General features: G+C 43.6%; 2 protein-coding genes across 2 annotated transcripts; one reads left to right on the forward strand and one right to left on the reverse strand.

Moving 5' to 3' along the window:
• The first annotated feature begins 2,087 nt into the window (after positions 1-2,087).
• On the forward strand, positions 2,088-7,369 carry krt5 (keratin 5). The gene is made up of 8 exons (XM_020459693.2): positions 2,088-2,783; positions 4,557-4,765; positions 4,850-5,006; positions 5,120-5,284; positions 5,403-5,528; positions 5,654-5,874; positions 6,039-6,100; positions 6,227-7,369. Exons 1-8 carry the CDS (start codon positions 2,217-2,219, stop codon positions 6,493-6,495), a joined length of 1,776 nt encoding a protein of 591 aa, XP_020315282.1. The 5' UTR covers positions 2,088-2,216; the 3' UTR covers positions 6,496-7,369.
• Positions 7,370-11,442: 4,073 nt separating this feature from the next.
• LOC109869370 (mitogen-activated protein kinase 12) lies at positions 11,443-17,132 on the reverse strand. The gene is made up of 12 exons (XM_020459457.2): positions 16,881-17,132; positions 16,123-16,252; positions 15,661-15,719; positions 14,682-14,793; positions 14,239-14,268; positions 14,085-14,132; positions 13,732-13,846; positions 13,508-13,579; positions 13,172-13,251; positions 12,922-13,000; positions 12,440-12,613; positions 11,443-12,246 (listed from the first exon to the last, which is right to left on the reverse strand). The coding sequence occupies exons 1-12, from the start codon at positions 16,997-16,999 to the stop codon at positions 12,185-12,187; spliced, it is 1,080 nt and encodes a 359-aa protein (XP_020315046.1). The 5' UTR covers positions 17,000-17,132; the 3' UTR covers positions 11,443-12,184.
• Between the last annotated feature and the right edge of the window lie 438 nt (positions 17,133-17,570).

Consider the following 17,570-nt stretch of genomic DNA (forward strand, 5'->3'; position numbering starts at 1 on the left):
GAGATGAGAAAGATGATAGCCTCTTCTGGTGAGAGATGAGGCGTGGTACAGTCTTCAGCAAATGTTACTCACTCAACATTTCCAGCAACCAGTACGCTATGCTATACCGTCCATGTAGCAGTGGCTGATAACAATTTCAGAACGGAGCCATGTGGAAACCATGTGTTTGAATGTCACTACCATTCAAAAGTTTGGGGTCACTTAGAAATATCTTTGTTTTTGAAAGAAAAGCAAATTTTTTTGTCCATTAAAATAACATCAAATTGATCAGAAATACAGTGTAGACATTGTTAATGTTGTAAATGACTATTGTAGCTGGAAACTGATGATTTTTTAATGGAATATCTACACAGGCGTACAGAGGCCCATTATCAGCAACCATCACTCCTGTGTTCCAATGGCACGTTGTGTTAGCTAATCCAAGTTTATCATTTTTAAAGACTAACTGATCAATAGAAAACCCTTTATGTTAGCACAGCTGAAAACTGTTGTTCTGATTAAAGAAGCAATTAAACTGGCCTTCTTTAGACTTGTTAAGTATCTGGAGCATCAGTATTTGTGTGTTCAATTATAGGTTCAAAATGGCAGAAACAAAGACCTTTCTTCTGAAACTCGTCAGTCTTGTTCTGAGAAATAAAAGCTATTCCATGTGAGAAATTGCCAAGAAACTGAAGATCTCGTACAGCACTGTGTACAGCAGACGCCTCACAAGTCCTCAACTTGCAGCTTCATAAAATAGTACCCGCGAACACCAGTCTCAATGTCAACAGTGAAGGGGTGACTCCGGGATGCTGGCCTTCTAGGCAGAGTTCCTCTGTCCAGTGTCTGTGTTCTTTTGCCCATCTTAATCTTTTATTTTTATTGGCCAGTCTGAGATATGTCTTTTTCTTTGCAACTCTGCCTAGAAGACCAGCATCCCGGAATCACATTTTCATTGTTGACGTTGAGACTGGTGTTTTGCGGGTACTATTTAATGAAGCTGCCAGTTGAGGACTTGTGAGGCATCTGTTTCTCAAACTAGACACTCTAATGTACTTATCCTCTTGCTCAGTTGTGCACCGGGGCTTCCCACTCCTCTGTCTATTCTGGTTAGGGCCAGTTTGCCCTGTTCTGTGAAGGGAGTAGTACACAGCGTTGTACGAGCTCTTCAGTTTCTTGCCAATTTCTCACATGGATTAGCCTTCATTTCTCAGAACAAGAATAGACTGGCGAGTTTCAGAAGAAAGGTCTTTGTTTCTGGCCATTTTGAGCCTGTAATCGAACCCACAAATGCTGATGCTCCAGATACTCAACAAGTCAGAAGGCCAGTTTTATTGCTTATTTAATCAGAACAGTTTTCAGCTGTGCTAACATCATTTCAAAAGGGTTTTCTAATGATCAATTATCCTTTTAAAATGATAAACTTGGATTAGCTAACACAATGTGCCATTGGAACACAGGAGTGATGGTTGCTGATAATGGGCCTCTGTACGCCTATGTAGATATTCCATAAAAAAATTATCAGTTTCCAGCTACAATAGTCCTTTACAACATTATTAACAATGTCTACACTGTATTTCTGATCAACTTGATGTTATTTTAATGGACAAAAAAATTGATTTTCTTTCAAAAACAAAGACATTTTTAAGTGAACCCAAACTTTTGAACGGTAGTGTAGTTGTTACCATTCCACCAATTCCGCTCCAACCATTACCACAAGCCTTTTCTGCCCAATTAAGGTGCCATGCAGATATTAGTCTGTGCTACCAACCTCCTGTGCTAAAAATCCAGATTAAACTATGTGATGAACATTTAGTCTTCACATGAGAAAGTAATGACTCTGAGCAACCTCGTCCACTCTCTCCCCAGCACTAACTGAATGGGTTTGTCAGTCTTGCTTTCCCCGCCTCTCCCCTGGGGTCCTTCTGCCATTCCTCTGTGTTTGCACCTGGGTGTGCCGGAGCCTGATCAGGTTACGGGGTCTGGCACGGATACCTGTCTGACGAGCTCGATCACTCCAACCCTTCAGTCTCCAGGTGCGACAGCTAGGAGGCAGGCCGATGCTGGGGAGGAGCCCTGTACCAGACAGGTAGATATAAGCCATCTGCCACCAGAGAGGAGTCACTCAGAGGGGCTTGACCTTCCTCTTAGTAAGCGCACCTGCTTCACCAACCCTCTCTGTCTCTCTCTCTCTCCTTTTCTTTTACTCCCATCAGAGGATCAGAAAAGCTGCAACCATGAGTTACAGGACCAGTGGCAGCATGAGCGGAGGCTTCAGCTCTGGCGGAGGATTCAGCTCCGGTGGCGGTGGCGGCGGCACTGTGAGGAAGAGCTTCTCAAGCTTCTCCTCCTCAGCAGCCCCTATGGGCTCCAGCCGTATGAGCAGCTCATCAGTTAGACGCTCCGGAGGCGGTGGTGGGGGCAGCTTCGGCATGGGCGGTGGTGGAAGTGGAGGAGGCTCCAGCTTCAGCTATATGAGCAGTGGTGGAGGCATGGGCGGCGGCGGCGGCGGCGGCGGTGGAGGCTTTGGTATGGGTGGCGGCGGTGGAGGCTTCGGCCTTGGTGGCGGCGGTGGAGGCTTTGGCCTGGGTGGCGGTGGTGGAGGCTTCGGTGGAGGTGCAGGCTTCGGCATGGGTGGTGGTGGCGGCGGAGGTGGCTTCCCCCCCATCACAGCTGTCACAGTCAACTCAAGCCTGCTTGCCCCCCTCAACCTGGAGATCGACCCCAACATCCAGACCGTCCGCACCAATGAAAAAGATCAGATCAAGGGCCTCAACAACCGCTTTGCCTCCTTCATCGACAAGGTCAGTACACCTTTATTCTCTTAAAGCCCTTCAATTTAAGAGGATGTTAAACATATAAAGTATGCCATGTCTATGGGCCTGTCCAAGTAAATTAAAATATGTTGCATTGCTCCTCATCTACCATATGCCAGCATAAACAGGGTACAGATATGCTGCAAATGAGATACTGCAAAGGGATACTGCAAAGTATCTGGAAAAGGACACTTTGCAATAGCAGTTTATGGCCGGGATGTTGTTTTATGGTACTGGCTGCAAATAGCACACTTGAATAGTTGCAAGGCTGTGTCTCTTGTGTGCTACTGTAGGGCTCATGAAATATTTCACAGCCACTGATAACACAGCCCCCGGGAAAACCGGGCCGTATAGGATCCAGTTAGAACTGGCTCTGAAAACAAATACACAGAATGATATAGTGACTGCATCCTCAGCCTGAATGTATTAACAGGGGCATATCACCTTATCACAGGTGGTCAAAGTCCTAATGTGCAGCCAGTTGCATCGGAACTGACAGTTGAGTAGTTTTCTTTGGCCGTAATTGCCCTGGCTCTGTGAGTATGGGAGTGGGAGTGAGTTTGGAAACCATAGCCCAAGCGGATCTTATGACCATGAGGGAAGGGATCGGGTTATAATAGCCCCATTCCCATGGCAGCAGGAAGGGACTCACTGGCTTTCAATAGAATGCTATGTCTCTGATGGTGCACCTGAGAGTTTATCCTCTTTCCCATCTCTCCCTCACAACGTGCAGAGACACAGACACACACCTGCACAAAGTTGAAGCTGATACGGCTAATAATATACTTTATCCATATGTCTGAAACAGCAAGGAGTTGTGTTAAATTAAAAGGTTCTTCCTAAACACTTTCATCTTTCAGACAACAGCACGATAGACAATAGTGAAAATCAGACATTTCCTCAAGGGAGAGTTAGAAACACACCCTGTTAGTGAAACTGCACAGTCAGCTTTTCATAGACTCTAACCACACCTGCATTTATTTTGAATGAATGGACAGATTCAATTCAATTACCTCATTTGCCTTCTTCTGCAAAACAATTGTATTTACCTTGTGCAAGTTAAAATACAACAATTAACCCTTAATTTCGCTGCTGTTACAGTCACAAATCATTAAATGCAGGTCATTCTCAAATTCTGCAGAATGCCTTATAATTACAGTGCATGGCAGCAGGTAAGTTCATTCACTAAGAGGCGATTCCACCTCAGGCTAAGGCAGGGAAACCCAGCCATATCTGCTGGGACTTGCTATTACTTAGAATAAGGGGGGCTAAGGCGTGGCAGGCTTAGACATCTCCCTCCCGCTTCAGGGATGTGCAGCCTCACCCATGTACCTCACATGGAAGGTATCTTCTGAGAGCGAGATATAAAGTGGATAGATCTCTTCATGTCTGCCCCAGCCCTTAGGGAATGACTCAGCTCAGTACAATAGGCTATGGAGGGCTGTGTGTGCAAGTCACTCCTTTTTTACAGAGGTATGGGAGAATGCCATTTCTGTCTGAGAAAGTCCCAATAAAAACTTCCAGCAGACCGTTTTCATTACCTCAGTGAATGTAAGTCTAATCTTGAACCACTACATACATCCACAAGTAAACCTTGCCAGGGAGCTGTTGCCAAGGCAACACCACATGATACAACTGGATATGACATAATATGACATAACCCAAGTTAAATTCTCAACGTAATGGAAGATGTGTGCCAACCTGGTTCTAGCAGTACATATGACCTGGTTGTAACTATTATATTTCTCTCTCTACACACAGGTACGCTTCCTGGAACAGCAGAACAAGATGCTGGAGACTAAGTGGAGCCTCCTGCAGGACCAGACCACCACCCGCTCCAACATTGATGCCATGTTTGAGGCCTACATTGCCAACCTGCGCAGACAGCTCGACGGCCTGGGAGGAGAGAAGGTCAAGATGGAAGGAGAGCTGACAAACATGCAGGGTCTGGTGGAGGACTTCAAGAACAAGTAAGTTTTACACAAGACATTGTATGGATGTTCTAACTGTCCTACATGCTGGCCCATGTAACCATTGGTAATCTGTTTTTCCAGATATGAAGATGAAATCAACAAGCGTGCCGCAGTGGAGAACGAGTTTGTCCTCCTCAAGAAGGATGTTGATGGTGCCTACATGAACAAGGTTGAGTTGGAGGCCAAGGTCGATGCCCTTCAGGATGAGATCAACTTCCTCAGGGCCATCTATGAAGCGGTGAGGGCCATGTCAAACCACAAAAAGCTTAGTTTTCGAAGCGCTGTGATATGAACAAAAAAATCATTGACATTATGGCTTTCCTGATGTCCTTCTCTCTCATCTCTCTCCAGGAGCTGAGTGAGCTGCAGGGACAGATTAAGGACACCTCAGTGGTGGTGGAGATGGACAACAGCCGTAATCTGGACATGGACTCCATTGTGGCTGAAGTGCGCGCCCAGTATGAGGACATCGCCAACCGCAGCAGAGCCGAGGCCGAGTCATGGTACAAGCAGAAGGTATGAGGAGACTTAAGTATATTTCTATGGATTTCCTATAAATGAGAGGTGCAGTAAAATATAACACATAATAGGCTTCAGACTGACTAATGACTGTGCCAATCCTCTCATCCTTCAGTTTGAGGAGATGCAGTCCTCTGCAGGACAACATGGGGATGATCTGCGCAACACCAAGTCAGAGATTGCCGAGCTGAACCGCATGATCAGCCGTCTCCAAAACGAGATCGAAAACGTCAAAGGACAGGTATGTACAGTATGCTGGCAAATGACGGTCAATTCAAAATAGCATCAGGTCTGGCACAACACTAACATTCAATTAAGTGAAAACATCAATCTTACTTCTGATCTTGTCTTTTCTTTACCTGGTAGCGTTCTACCCTTGAAGGCCAGATCGCCGAGGCTGAGGAGCGCGGGGAGATGGCAGTGAAGGACGCCAAGCTCCGCATCAGAGACCTAGAGGATGCCTTACAGAGAGCCAAGCAGGACATGGCTCGGCAAGTGCGTGAATACCAGGAGCTGATGAACGTCAAGCTGGCCCTGGACATTGAGATCGCAACCTACAGGAAACTGCTGGAAGGAGAGGAGGACAGGTGAGCACAGGATCAAATATAGACATTGTGAAACAACACGAGACAAATGCATGGCTAGGAAATGTAAAGGCACAAGAAATGGAAAATCTTGTAGATGCAGTCAGCTCTTTCACTATAGTACATGCTTAGAGATTATGTCAACTAATCTATAAATCTTTACAAAGAATTACCTCTGGAGGGGGAACGGCAACCATCCACATAACCTCCGGCAGCAGCGGTGGTGGCGGTAAGAACTTCATACATATGCATTTAAATTAAGTTGGACAAGAAAAATAAAATAATACTTGTAGGTCTGATTATCACCATCATCAGCCCAAGTATTGACTTTTCTCCGACCATCTTTCTCTCCCAGGCGGAGGTGGTGGATTCGGCATGGGCGGAGGCGGCGGAGGCGGCGGAGGAGGCGGAGGAGGCGGTGGCTTCGGATATGGCGGCGGCAGTGGCATGTCCATGAGAAGCGGTGGTGGCGGCGGTGGCTTTGGCATGAGCGGCGGTGGTGGCGGCGGTGGCTATGGCATGAGCAGCGGCGGTGGCGGCGGTGGCTATGGCATGAGCAGCGGTGGTGGTGGCGGCGTGTCCATGTCCCGCTCCTCCATGACCTCCACATCCAGACGTTTCTAAACACAGGAGTCTGTATGTCTGTCCCCACCTCCCCCTCTCCTCTCCCTCCACAACCAAAACAAGCTACAAACTCCTCCTGTCACATGCAGGCACAGAGCGTCCACTGATCTACACTATAACTCAGGATGGGCTGTTAAATCTGACCCCTCCTTAGCTGCATATTCCCCATAGCTACTGGCTGGTAGGAAATAGTGGATGATATCAGAGGATGCACTTTGAATGCTGACAGATCTTTTTTTATCCCAATGTTTCCAGTGTTTTTAGTCCTGCTACCTCTTCAGCATCCTGTCCCTCACAGATTCAGAACATAGCCCTTAAAGATAGAGGCAGTGATAGTAAGAACCGGAAGCAGAGAATTACGTCTGCTCCCTCTTCAGTCAGCTGTCTTTAACTTGCTGGATGGTGCCTGTCATGGTGACACAACATTGGTTGGCGGTGCTGTGACAGTGCATCTTCATAAGGCAACACTAGTTTCTCATCGCACACAACATAGCGGCAGTCTCCAAATGAGCCGGCAAGGCAGGTGCCATGTTGTTCACTAAATGTTGAGACAACTGACAGTACAACATGCCCCTACCCCCTGTGTTCCACTGCCCCCATATTGCTGTGCATTATGGTGAATGCAAGATCAACTTAAGAAGCTATACTAAAGTGGCACCCCCTTTCTCAGGGGTAAACAATCTAGCGTTAACTCTTAATTCTCCCTTTCCTAGGGACAATGGGTTCTCCACTGAGGTTTGCAAAACAGTGTTTGGTTCTGTTTTTCTTTTCATTCTGATCAAAAAGGGATGACTGGTACACCCAGATTTATTGAATGTAATTGATCATGTGTCATCAACTAAACATCCTGAATAAATCTGAGTTTTATAAAATACTTGTTGAAACATTTTCTTCTGACTGTATATAGGGGTGGCAGGTAGCCTAGTGGTTAGAGTATTGGGCCAGTAACCAAAAGGCTGCTGGATTGAATCCCCGGGCTGACAAGGTCAAATCTGTCGTTGTACCCCTGAACAAGGCAGGTAACCCACTGTTTCCCGGTAGGTCTTCCTTGTAAATAAGAATTTGTTCTTAACTGACTTGCCTAGTTAATAAAAAAAATATTTAAAAAAAAATCTATTTACATAGACGGTCAGACAATTGGGTAGAAAATAGCTCTAGATTCGGGGTCAGATGAGTATCATTCAGAAGAATGAGACACAATGACGTTATTGACAGGGCTGATAGGATTACTTAAAGCAACAACAGTATTCAAATTGTCAGTTGAGTATCCATCAGAAGAAGGAGAAACAATGACTTTACTGACAGGGCTTATAGGATTACTTAAAGCAACAACAGTATAAATGTTCTTAAAGAGTTAATTTAAATGAACTCAAACACTGTAAAATGCCTTCTTGACAGTTTAATCCACTTTGGCAAGTAAACGCAAAAACGTAATCCTTATGACTCAACACCTTGTATTTATTTAATGCCCATGGATAAAAGATGTTACATGGTGCATACCCAGATAATATATAACCGTTAAGGCCTCTGACACAACGTAAAGGGATCTATCATCACTATAAACTATAGATAAACGCCAAATTATTAAAGGGATAGTTCACCCAAATTACAAAATTATATATTTTCCCCTTACCCTGTAAGCAGTCTATGGACAAGGTATGCTATACTTTGGTTTTGTTTACCTGGGAGTTGTTTCAAATGCTGCCTTTTTAGCATTTGTGTCAGAAATCCAATGCAAGTCAATGGTACCTGTATTAGCATTTCCGTGCTTCATGCTATCATACCTTGTCCATAAACTGCTTACAGGGTAACAATACCAATATATAATAGAAATACTTATATCTGCTTCAATTTTGACAGGTAGGCTACAGGCAGACAACTTTAACTAAATGTAAGATATGCATATGTCTACCGTACCACAAGTGAAGTGACATCTTGACCTATCTAACCCATTCACAAAAACGAATCCCTCGGCTTATGCTGCCCTCTAGTGAGAATAGAGGGCAGCATACAGTCATAATATCATACTGAACAGGTGTTCTAACATAATCAGGTGTTCTAACAGGTATCTAACATAATCTTTCATTTTACCCACATGAAACAATAATATATTTTACTATAGAATACTAGAGTTTAATATAGAACACTACAAATCAAATCTGAATTGTATTTGTCACATGCGTCGAATACAACCTTTTAGTGAAATGCTAGCTTACAAATACGTGTTAAGTAACAGATAATTAAAGAGCAGCAGTAAAATAACAGTGGCTAAATAGAGGGGGTACCAGTACAGAGTCAATGTGCGGGGGGCACAGGTTAGTCGAGTAATTCAGGTAATATGTACATGTAGGTAGAGCTATTGAAGTGACTATGCATAGATAATAACCAGAGAGTAGCAGCAGCGTAAAAGAGGGGGGGGGGGGGGGGGGGGGGCAATAAGTCTGGGTAGCCATTTGAGTAGCTGTTCAGGAGTCTTATGTCTTGGGGGTAAAAGCTGTTAAGGAGCCTTTTGGCCATAGACTTGGCGCTCCGGTAGCATCCTGAATCCTGGATGGCAGGAAGCTTGGCCCCAGTGATGTACTGGGCCATACGCATTAGCTTCTGTAGTGTCTTGCGGTTGGAGGCCAAGCAGTTGCCATAACAGGCAGTGATGCAACCAGTCAGGATGATCTTGATGGTGAAGCCGTAGAACTTTGAACTTTTTGAGTATCTGAGGACCCATGACAAGTCTTTTCCGTCTCCTGAGGGGGAATAGGCGTTGTTGTGCCTTCTTCCAGACTGACCTTGGTGTGTTTGGACCATGATAGTTTGTTGGTGATGTGGACACCAAGGAACTTGAAGCTCTCAACCTGCTCCTACAGCCCTTTCGATGAGAATGGGGGCATGTTCGGTCCTCCTTATTCTGTAGTTCATAATCATCTCCTTTGTCTTGATCCTGTTGAGGGAGAGGTTGTTGTCCTGGCACCACACTGCTAGGTCTCTGACCTCCTCCCTATAGGCTGTCTCATCGTTGTCGATGATCAGGCCTACCACGGTGATCAGGCCTACCACGGCGAACTTAGTGATGGTGTTGGAGTCTGTGGATCTGTTGGGGTGGTATTGCAAATTGGTGTGGGTCTAGGGTTTCTGGGATAATGGTATTGATGTGAGCCATGACCAGCTTTTCAAAGCACTTCATGACGACAGACTTGAGTGCTACAGGTCGGTAGTCATTTACGAAGGTTACCTTGGCGTTCTTGGGGCACAGGGAGTATGGTGGTCTGCTTGAAACATGTTGATTTTACAGACTCAGTAAGGGACAGGTTTGTCATTACAGGGCTCCCGAGTGGCGCAGTGGTCTAAGGCACTGCATCTCAATGCAAGAGGCGTCACTACAGTCCCTGGTTTGATTCCAGGCTGTATCACATTTGGCTGTGATTGGGAGTCCCATAGGGCGGCGCACAATTGGCCCAGCGTCTTTCGGGTTTGGCCGGGGTAGGCCGTATTTGTAAATAAGAATTTGTTCTTAAAACCTCTTAAGGATCCACCCCTCTTTTTCAATTTTTGCCTAAAATGACATACCCCAATCTAACTGCCTGAGCTCAGGACCTGAATCTAGGATATGCATATTCTTGAAACCATTTGAAAGGAAAAACTTTGAAGTTTGTGGAAATGTGAAATGAATGTAGGAGAATATAACATATTAGATCTGGTAAAATATAATCTAGTGGCCAGCTACAGGCAGTTAGATTTGGGAATGTCATTTTAGGCAATAATTGGGGTGGATCCTTAAGATTATTAACAAAAGACTCATCTGAGTGTGCCAGAGCGCAGAATAACTGATGAATTTACGAACGCTCAACACCCAATGAATATGGCCGGTGTCAGTAAACGTGGCAAAAAGCGTAATTAAATTGTTGCCAGCAGCACAGTTACAGTCACCAACGCTCTGGATAACATGAAAATAGCCTAACCATTTCTGCTAGGGTGAGTAAAATGGTTAGAGTAGGGCGTTTTCTCATTTGTGTCTGGAAGTAGTTAGCAAGCTAGCCAATGTTAGCCAAATCAAATCAAATCAAATCAAATTTATTTATATAGCCCTTCGTACATCAGCTGATATCTCAAAGTGCTGTACAGAAACCCAGCCTAAAACCCCAAACAGCAAGCAATGCAGGTGTAGAAGCACGGTGGCTAGGAAAAACTCCCTAGAAAGGCCAATACCTAGGAAGAAACCTAGAGAGGAACCAGGCTATGTGGGGTGGCCAGTCCTCTTCTGGCTGTGCCGGGTGGAGATTATAACAGAACATGGCCAAGATGTTCAAATGTTCATAAATGACCAGCATGGTCGAATAATAATAAGGCAGAACAGTTGAAACTGGAGCAGCAGCACAGTCAGGTGGAAGTTGAAACTGGAGCAGCAGCATGGCCAGTTAGTTTGAGTGCTTGACTACCGTTGTGAGAACAGAACGTTAGAATCAACCCTACTCATCAGCCAGAGCATCCAGTGTGCGCTCTCTGAACGCTCTGGAATTTACAATCTGACAGCACAGTTGCAGTCAGCAACGCTATGGGTAATATAACAGCAGCTCTGCTCGGGCAAGTGATTTTCAGTGAGCTGTTCTCTCATTTGTGTCTGGAAGTAGCTAGCAAGTTAGCTTGGGTGCTTGACTGCTGTTAGTACAGAGCACTCGGATCAACCCTTAAAGAGATGGGTGGGGCTAAAGCTTAAGAGGGTGTGAACAAAGAAGGGCTCTCCAGTAGTAGTACCAAAACATTCAGGCCATTTTCTCAAAAGTGAGTTTACAAGTTTATCAACTTTCAAAGCAGAATAACTTTCCCATTGTTCCTCAACTGTAGTGTATGATATACCATTTTGTAGCTCTGAGTCTCTACTTTTATCCAATGTAAAAAACACCATTTCAAATTCTGTTACATAAGACCCATTTGAGCTGGTCGGTCACATATTATAAATACCTCGCATGTTTATCCGACTCCGTTAAGATGATTAGCAATATGCAAGAGACGACAGTTGAACCATGTGCAGTCAAGTATTATCCATTTAGCAGACTAAGATCAATGAATGGTCATGAGAAGCGAATATCAAAGCAAGTATTATTTAATAACTTTGTAAAAAAAAAAAAAAAAGTTATACTGACATTAACAAAGCATAATTCTAGGCATATAGATCCTAAGGTTAACTTGCGAGACAAAGCATGTACAAAGAGATGCTTACTAGGCCAGAGTAGAATAGAAGCCTAGGAAATTAGAATTGATCATACAACCTTCCTCCATGGCTGGAAACAGGATAAGAGAGAGAACAAAGCCATGTAATTCCATTTATAAAATCTGAAGGTGTAACCTTTCAACCCAAGACCAACCACCATTGACCAATCAAACGATACCAGGTTTACAGTGTAACCTGACCACAAAAGGTTTCTTCAAAGGGTTCTCCTATGGGGACAGCTGAAGAACCCTTTTAGGTTCTAGATAGCACCTTTTTTAAAGTGTGTATGACCTTCCCTTTAAATATGAGGAATCCATAAAAATTCTGACATACAGTATGACATTTCATAAAGTCATAGACCATGTTGTGAAACGCAAACTTTTTATAACATGTGATAACATGTTATTCTAGTTTGTCATGCAGTTCATATGCTAAACTCCATGGTTCAAAAACTGGGGGGAGCCAGTGCTCTGTGGCGTCTGTCCACTATAATGCAGTTGCACTGGGGTTACTGGGGTCGAAAGCCATAATCTCCATGTGGATCAGACCTTAACAGGAAAAATCAAAGCATTTTAGAATTGTATCACAGGAATCACACCATTTAGAATTTTAGAAGTTCATATCCTGAAAGGGACACTTTGCAGAACTTTAACTGTAAGTCTCCAAGAATCGTGAGAAATTCAGGATAAATGCCATCAACATGTGCAACCAGGTAATCAGTCATAGAGAAGATATACTCACTACTCCACTCTCCCACGTCAAGCTCCAGGCTTTCAAAGGAGTCGTCGTATGTCGGGGAGTCGGGTTCAGATTCTGGGTCATGGAACTCAGCCAGGTAGGGGTGTGAGAGGCCCTCTTTAGCCGTCATTCTGGTCTCTGGGTCCAGCAGCAGCACGTTCTCCAGCAGATTCACCGCTGGGGGGGGGAGGGAGGGAGGGAGGGAGGGAGGGAGGGAGGGAGGGAGGGAGGGAGGGAGGGAGGGAGGGAGGGAGGGAGGGAGGGAGGGAGGGAGGGAGGGAGGGAGGGAGGGAGGGAGGGAGGGAGGGAGGGAGGGAGGGAGGGAGGGAGGGAGGGAGAGAGAGAGAGAGAGAGTATTATACAGTGAAAGGAAGGCATCAGGAAGTGGTGCAGGGAATACAGAGTCAAGCAAGCCCTCAACTGTTCTATATTCATAACCACCATGCAGGACGTAACATTAGCACAGTGATAATAGACCAACTCACCGTTTACATGCAAGGAGGGAAAGACCTCCTTGAAGTTTTTCTTCTTTTGGATAGGGAGACTCTGTACATATGAGCGAGCCTGCAAGACAATAACAACAATGGTCAACTGTCAACTGTATTTTTTCAACATTATCTCCCTTTTCTTACAAGTTACCACCATAGTGAGCATACTTGTGATTTCAACACCAAGCTACGTTGAATAGTTGCGAGCTGAACAGTTGCCATTAGATTGAGATGACAGTAGGCCTACATCTTTGCTCTGCATCTTCTGCACCAGGGAGGATGGTGGTGTTCCTGTAACGTTGAGGATCTTCTTCAGCTGGTCAATGCCTGAACAGGATGGTCAAGGAGTGTGTAGGGACACACAAGGCAGACAGTAGAAACCACTACAAGCAAAATACTTAGAGCACTGATCAGTGATTGGTGTTGTCCCTTGTGCAACTGCAGAATGATAACTAATTCATGAGATAACTACATGATACGTACATCAGTAATATACAAAGAAATGGGGTACAGAATATATGTTTTTGTGTTGATGTAAACTTAGTGAGTTATACAGGTGTTAAGAGGAAACTTGAGAGGATACTGTCACTGCCTGGGAAAAGAACCTGGCCTGTTATCATCTCAGCCAGGATGCAGCCAGCAGACCACAAGTCCACTGAGAGGGTGACAGACACACACAGAATAAATAACACATGAGCTACAGCTGAACCAACAGTACAAAAGTAAGATCACCCCAGAAATGCAGTGCATGGAATGTGAAGCCCAAATAAATTAAAAGGTATTTATTGTGTGTTGGTGATAGGTCACCTGATTGGCTATAGTGCATCCAGTTGAAGATGACCTCTGGTGACCTGTACCAGCGTGTCACCACATAGCCTGTCATCTCACTCTCTGCATGTCTTGCTAGACCAAAGTCCAGGATCTGAGATAGAAAGAGAAAGCGAGGGAATGTGAAAGAAAAGTCAATTGAAGCTTATAAAAAGAGAGGCTAATACGTAACCACAACAATCAAACAATAATGTGTAGTCATTAAACACCAGTGTGTTATCTTCCTAAATCAAGTACATTATGTTTATCTTACTGTCTGAAGGTTTTACAATAAAAGGTTCAGTATAATTAAACAATTAATAATTAAAGAATTTTGCCAAATTCTTAATTACCTTTAATTCACAGTTCTCATTCACAGCAAGGTTACCAGGTTTTAGGTCCTGAAGAATACATAAAAAAAAAAAAACATAGGATCTTATATGATCTGGCCACTCAAATGTACTTAGAAATGTATTTCAAGTATATTCATAAGAACCTAATACAAACCCGATGGATGATCCCTGCAGAATGGATATACTAAGGGATAGGAAAATGTAAAGAAACATTATCTTCAGGTGAATATAAGATTACGATTTAAGATTAAAATCAAGGTCCAACCAAAATTTGACTTCTGCTTTATCCCATCCCTTCTGAAAGATACACGCATATACAGGTTGAGAGGTCAGAGCAGGGGTCTGCCACACTGGGCGCCTATGGAGCAGTGTTTTGGTGTGGTTTAAGTGCATTGCTAAAGGGCACAACGGCAGGCAAAGGCATCTAGGATTTGATACCAGCAAACCTTCGGTTGCCAACTCATTTCCAGATGGATAACCTTTTCCTCACAGATCGGGGATTCAAAATGGCAACCATCTATTTGCTGGCACCCTCTCTGGCAGCTAGGCTACCTGCCACCCCATATAATACAATGATTTCTTAGTAGTGGTGAACACCTTCAGGCCACGTAGCAGCTGGTAGAAGAGGTAAACGATGATGCGATCGGTCAGACTCCTGCTCTTCATGATGCGACCGAGGTCCTGAGCCACAAAGGGCATTACCATGTAACTGTAACATGGAGGAGAGAGATGGGAAGTCAGATGCAAACAGTGTTACCATGTAACTGTGACATGGAGGAGAGAGATGGGAAGTCAGATGCAAACAGTGTTACCATGTAACTGTGACATGGAGGAGAGAGATGGAAAGTCAGATGCAAACAGTGTTACCATGTAACTGTGACATGGAGGAGAGAGATGGGAAGTCAGATGCAAACAGTGTTACCATGTAACTGTAACATGGAGGAGAGAGACGGGAAGTCAGATGCAAACAGTGTTACCATGTAACTGTGACAGAGAAATAAAGTAGGGAAAGGGAATGATACAATACGTCATGTACTAAAGCTACCTCCTCAAACTAAGCATTACAAATGTATAAAATGATTACATAACAAAAAATGCTGGTAATATCATACACTATCATACACAGACATAAAATATATGTTTTAACTCAGCTAACAGATTATATCACATACACAAGCACATACAAAGGAGCGAAGGCGAAGTAAGCACAAACAAACATGAATAAACCTGCACACACACACAGCTTTGTTTTGGAGTGTAAAAATGTTTGACAATTAAAAATCGTATTTTCCCTAACCCCTAACCCTAAATCTAACCCTAACCTAACCCTAAACTTAACCTGAAAAACCCTGAACCTGACCTTAATCCCAAAACCTAATCCTTAAATTTTAAATAGCATTTGAACAAATTGAGAACATTCGGTTAACATTTTAGGACATTGGGGTCCTAATAATGTAGGAAAACAAGTACACACACATGCACAATCAAATTCAAACTTCATGATACACTCTCAGCAGCCTGTCTCAACAAGCTGTGACAACTGTCAGAGGAATGTGGTTCACAGCTCCCCACTTACAACGTCTGGAATTTCTCCAGGGAGAAATCAGGTGTGAAGACATTGAGGAGGCTGATCACCTTAAGGAAAACAACAGGAAGAAGGAAAGTAATGAAGAGTTTATTCCCACAAAAAGTGACCACACAAACATATACATTGCAGTAATACTAATTCAAGTAGGCCTGAGGAAGTACAAGTGCTCTTTGAATATGTTGAGTGAAAACACTGGCCCATAAGAGGGGCTATTCCTCTCCACCAAACATAAATAAACATAGGAAGGAGGCAAAGGAATAAAACTGGACGTCTTTGGGTGACTGATATTCAACATACAGATTAGTTTAAAACTACAAATTATCCTGAGATGAAGTAGAATGAATGACAATTACTGCATTGTGATGGCTTTTCATGTTTGAGTGTCTGGAATCTCTGTCCAGGGGAGTGTATCTCAGATGTCCATTATTATAGTAGGTAATAAGGACTTACATTGTCATGCTGGATATGGCGTAACAGTCTTAGTTCACGGTAGGCCCGTTGAGCGTGGATTAGGGACTGAAAGGGACGATAGAGCTTCTTTATGGCCACCTTCTCCTTAGTCTGCTGGTCAATAGCAGAACTAATGAATAAAACAAGTTCAAAGTCAAATAACATTCGTGTTGGATAGAAGAATTCTGTCACAGAATGTAGGCAAGGGGGATATAGAATGGTTACTCTCAATGCCAATAGAGATACTTCAAGTCAGTATAGATCAAAGGTTACAGAATCTTTGAGTAGCTATCATGTCAGTTTGACGAATTGTTATAAGTAGTACTACAAATAACATTTCAGACGCTTGTGTGTTCATTCTATATTACCGATATCTGGCAGAGGTAAAACTGGGTTTCAAGATGTGTTAATATGGGGCTCGCTCCAGGTTGGGAGTGCAAAATTAGTCTCATCTCGAGACCTGCTTCAATTGGCTAATTTCCTTGAGGCAATAGTGCCTCTGTTTAGCAGTGTCCTGAGTCTTTTGTTATGGGAAAAAAATGGAACAACAAGCTGATATTACACAATATCCAATATTGTAGAATTTTGCGTATGTAACTAATAAGAAATGAATAAACAATTATAGGCTTAGGTAAAGTTATTCCCTTATTCTGTTTATGTTCTATATTTTAAAGTATATAAAATGCATGCTGGTTTGGCGAGAAGTTATTCCAGGAAAGCTACCAATAATTGCCCCTTCACAAAGCCCCTTCACTCACCATACTGTCCCGTAAGCGCCCGAGCCAACTGCTTTCAGCGCGATATATTGCTCTGGAACATCCCATGTTGTTTTCTTTATCTCCAGTCTATGGAAACCTGTCTTCACAGGCGATTCCATTTTGTCAATAAAATATGTCGATCTAGTTCAAACCAGTGTGGTACCTATTGGTGAATTTTCATAGCCTTGAGGTTTCGATATGACAGGTAAGCAGAGGTAGCCTACAACTGTGAGACCCCACCCCACCTCACGTGATGTAAATGGCATTCCCACTGCACTGTGTACACACTCACCTGTCGAAGGCTCTGTATAAAACTCATACATAGGCCTACTAGTATAGTAGCCTAAAATATTGCTGCTCTTTCTGTAGCACCATTCCAAATACTGCAAAAAGCTGCCAAATTCCTCTTACTCTTCTGTTCGATCAGATGTGTAAAAAACAGGATTGAGTTGGTTTGTGAGATCTGGTATTAATAGTGCATCTTGTTCCTGCTAAATGTCTCTGTAGAGGTCAAAGTCATGCACAGATTGCCGACAGAGTAAAGCAGTCACACAGATCACATTTACAGTATAGTATTAATCTAAGTTTTCTGTACTACCAACCATGGACCAATCAAAAACTGTAACTAGTATCTGCGGTGTATTACAACTTGAAGGCTACTGTAAAAACCATAGATACGTTATAAGACCC

This window comes from Oncorhynchus kisutch, linkage group LG24 (genome assembly GCF_002021735.2).
Source record: "Oncorhynchus kisutch isolate 150728-3 linkage group LG24, Okis_V2, whole genome shotgun sequence".
Taxonomy (NCBI): Eukaryota; Metazoa; Chordata; class Actinopteri; order Salmoniformes; family Salmonidae; genus Oncorhynchus; species Oncorhynchus kisutch.

What these genes read in the sequence shown, in the direction of transcription:
- LOC109869370 (XM_020459457.2), bottom strand. Translation starts at nt 16,999, where the DNA reads ATGGAATCGCCTGTGAAGACAGGTTTCCATAGACTGGAGATAAAGAAA. An exon ending in TCCCTCCTTGCATGTAAACG is followed by an intron (nt 12,614 to 12,921) that starts GTGAGTTGGTCT and finishes TCCCCCCCCCAG; the next exon opens with CGGTGAATCTGCTGGAGAAC. An exon ending in TGACGTGGGAGAGTGGAGTA is followed by an intron (nt 12,247 to 12,439) that starts GTGAGTATATCT and finishes TTTCCTGTTAAG; the next exon opens with GTCTGATCCACATGGAGATT.
- krt5 (XM_020459693.2), top strand. Translation starts at nt 2,217, where the DNA reads ATGAGTTACAGGACCAGTGGCAGCATGAGCGGAGGCTTCAGCTCTGGC. An exon ending in TCAGGGCCATCTATGAAGCG is followed by an intron (nt 5,007 to 5,119) that starts GTGAGGGCCATG and finishes ATCTCTCTCCAG; the next exon opens with GAGCTGAGTGAGCTGCAGGG. An exon ending in TCGAAAACGTCAAAGGACAG is followed by an intron (nt 5,529 to 5,653) that starts GTATGTACAGTA and finishes TTTACCTGGTAG; the next exon opens with CGTTCTACCCTTGAAGGCCA.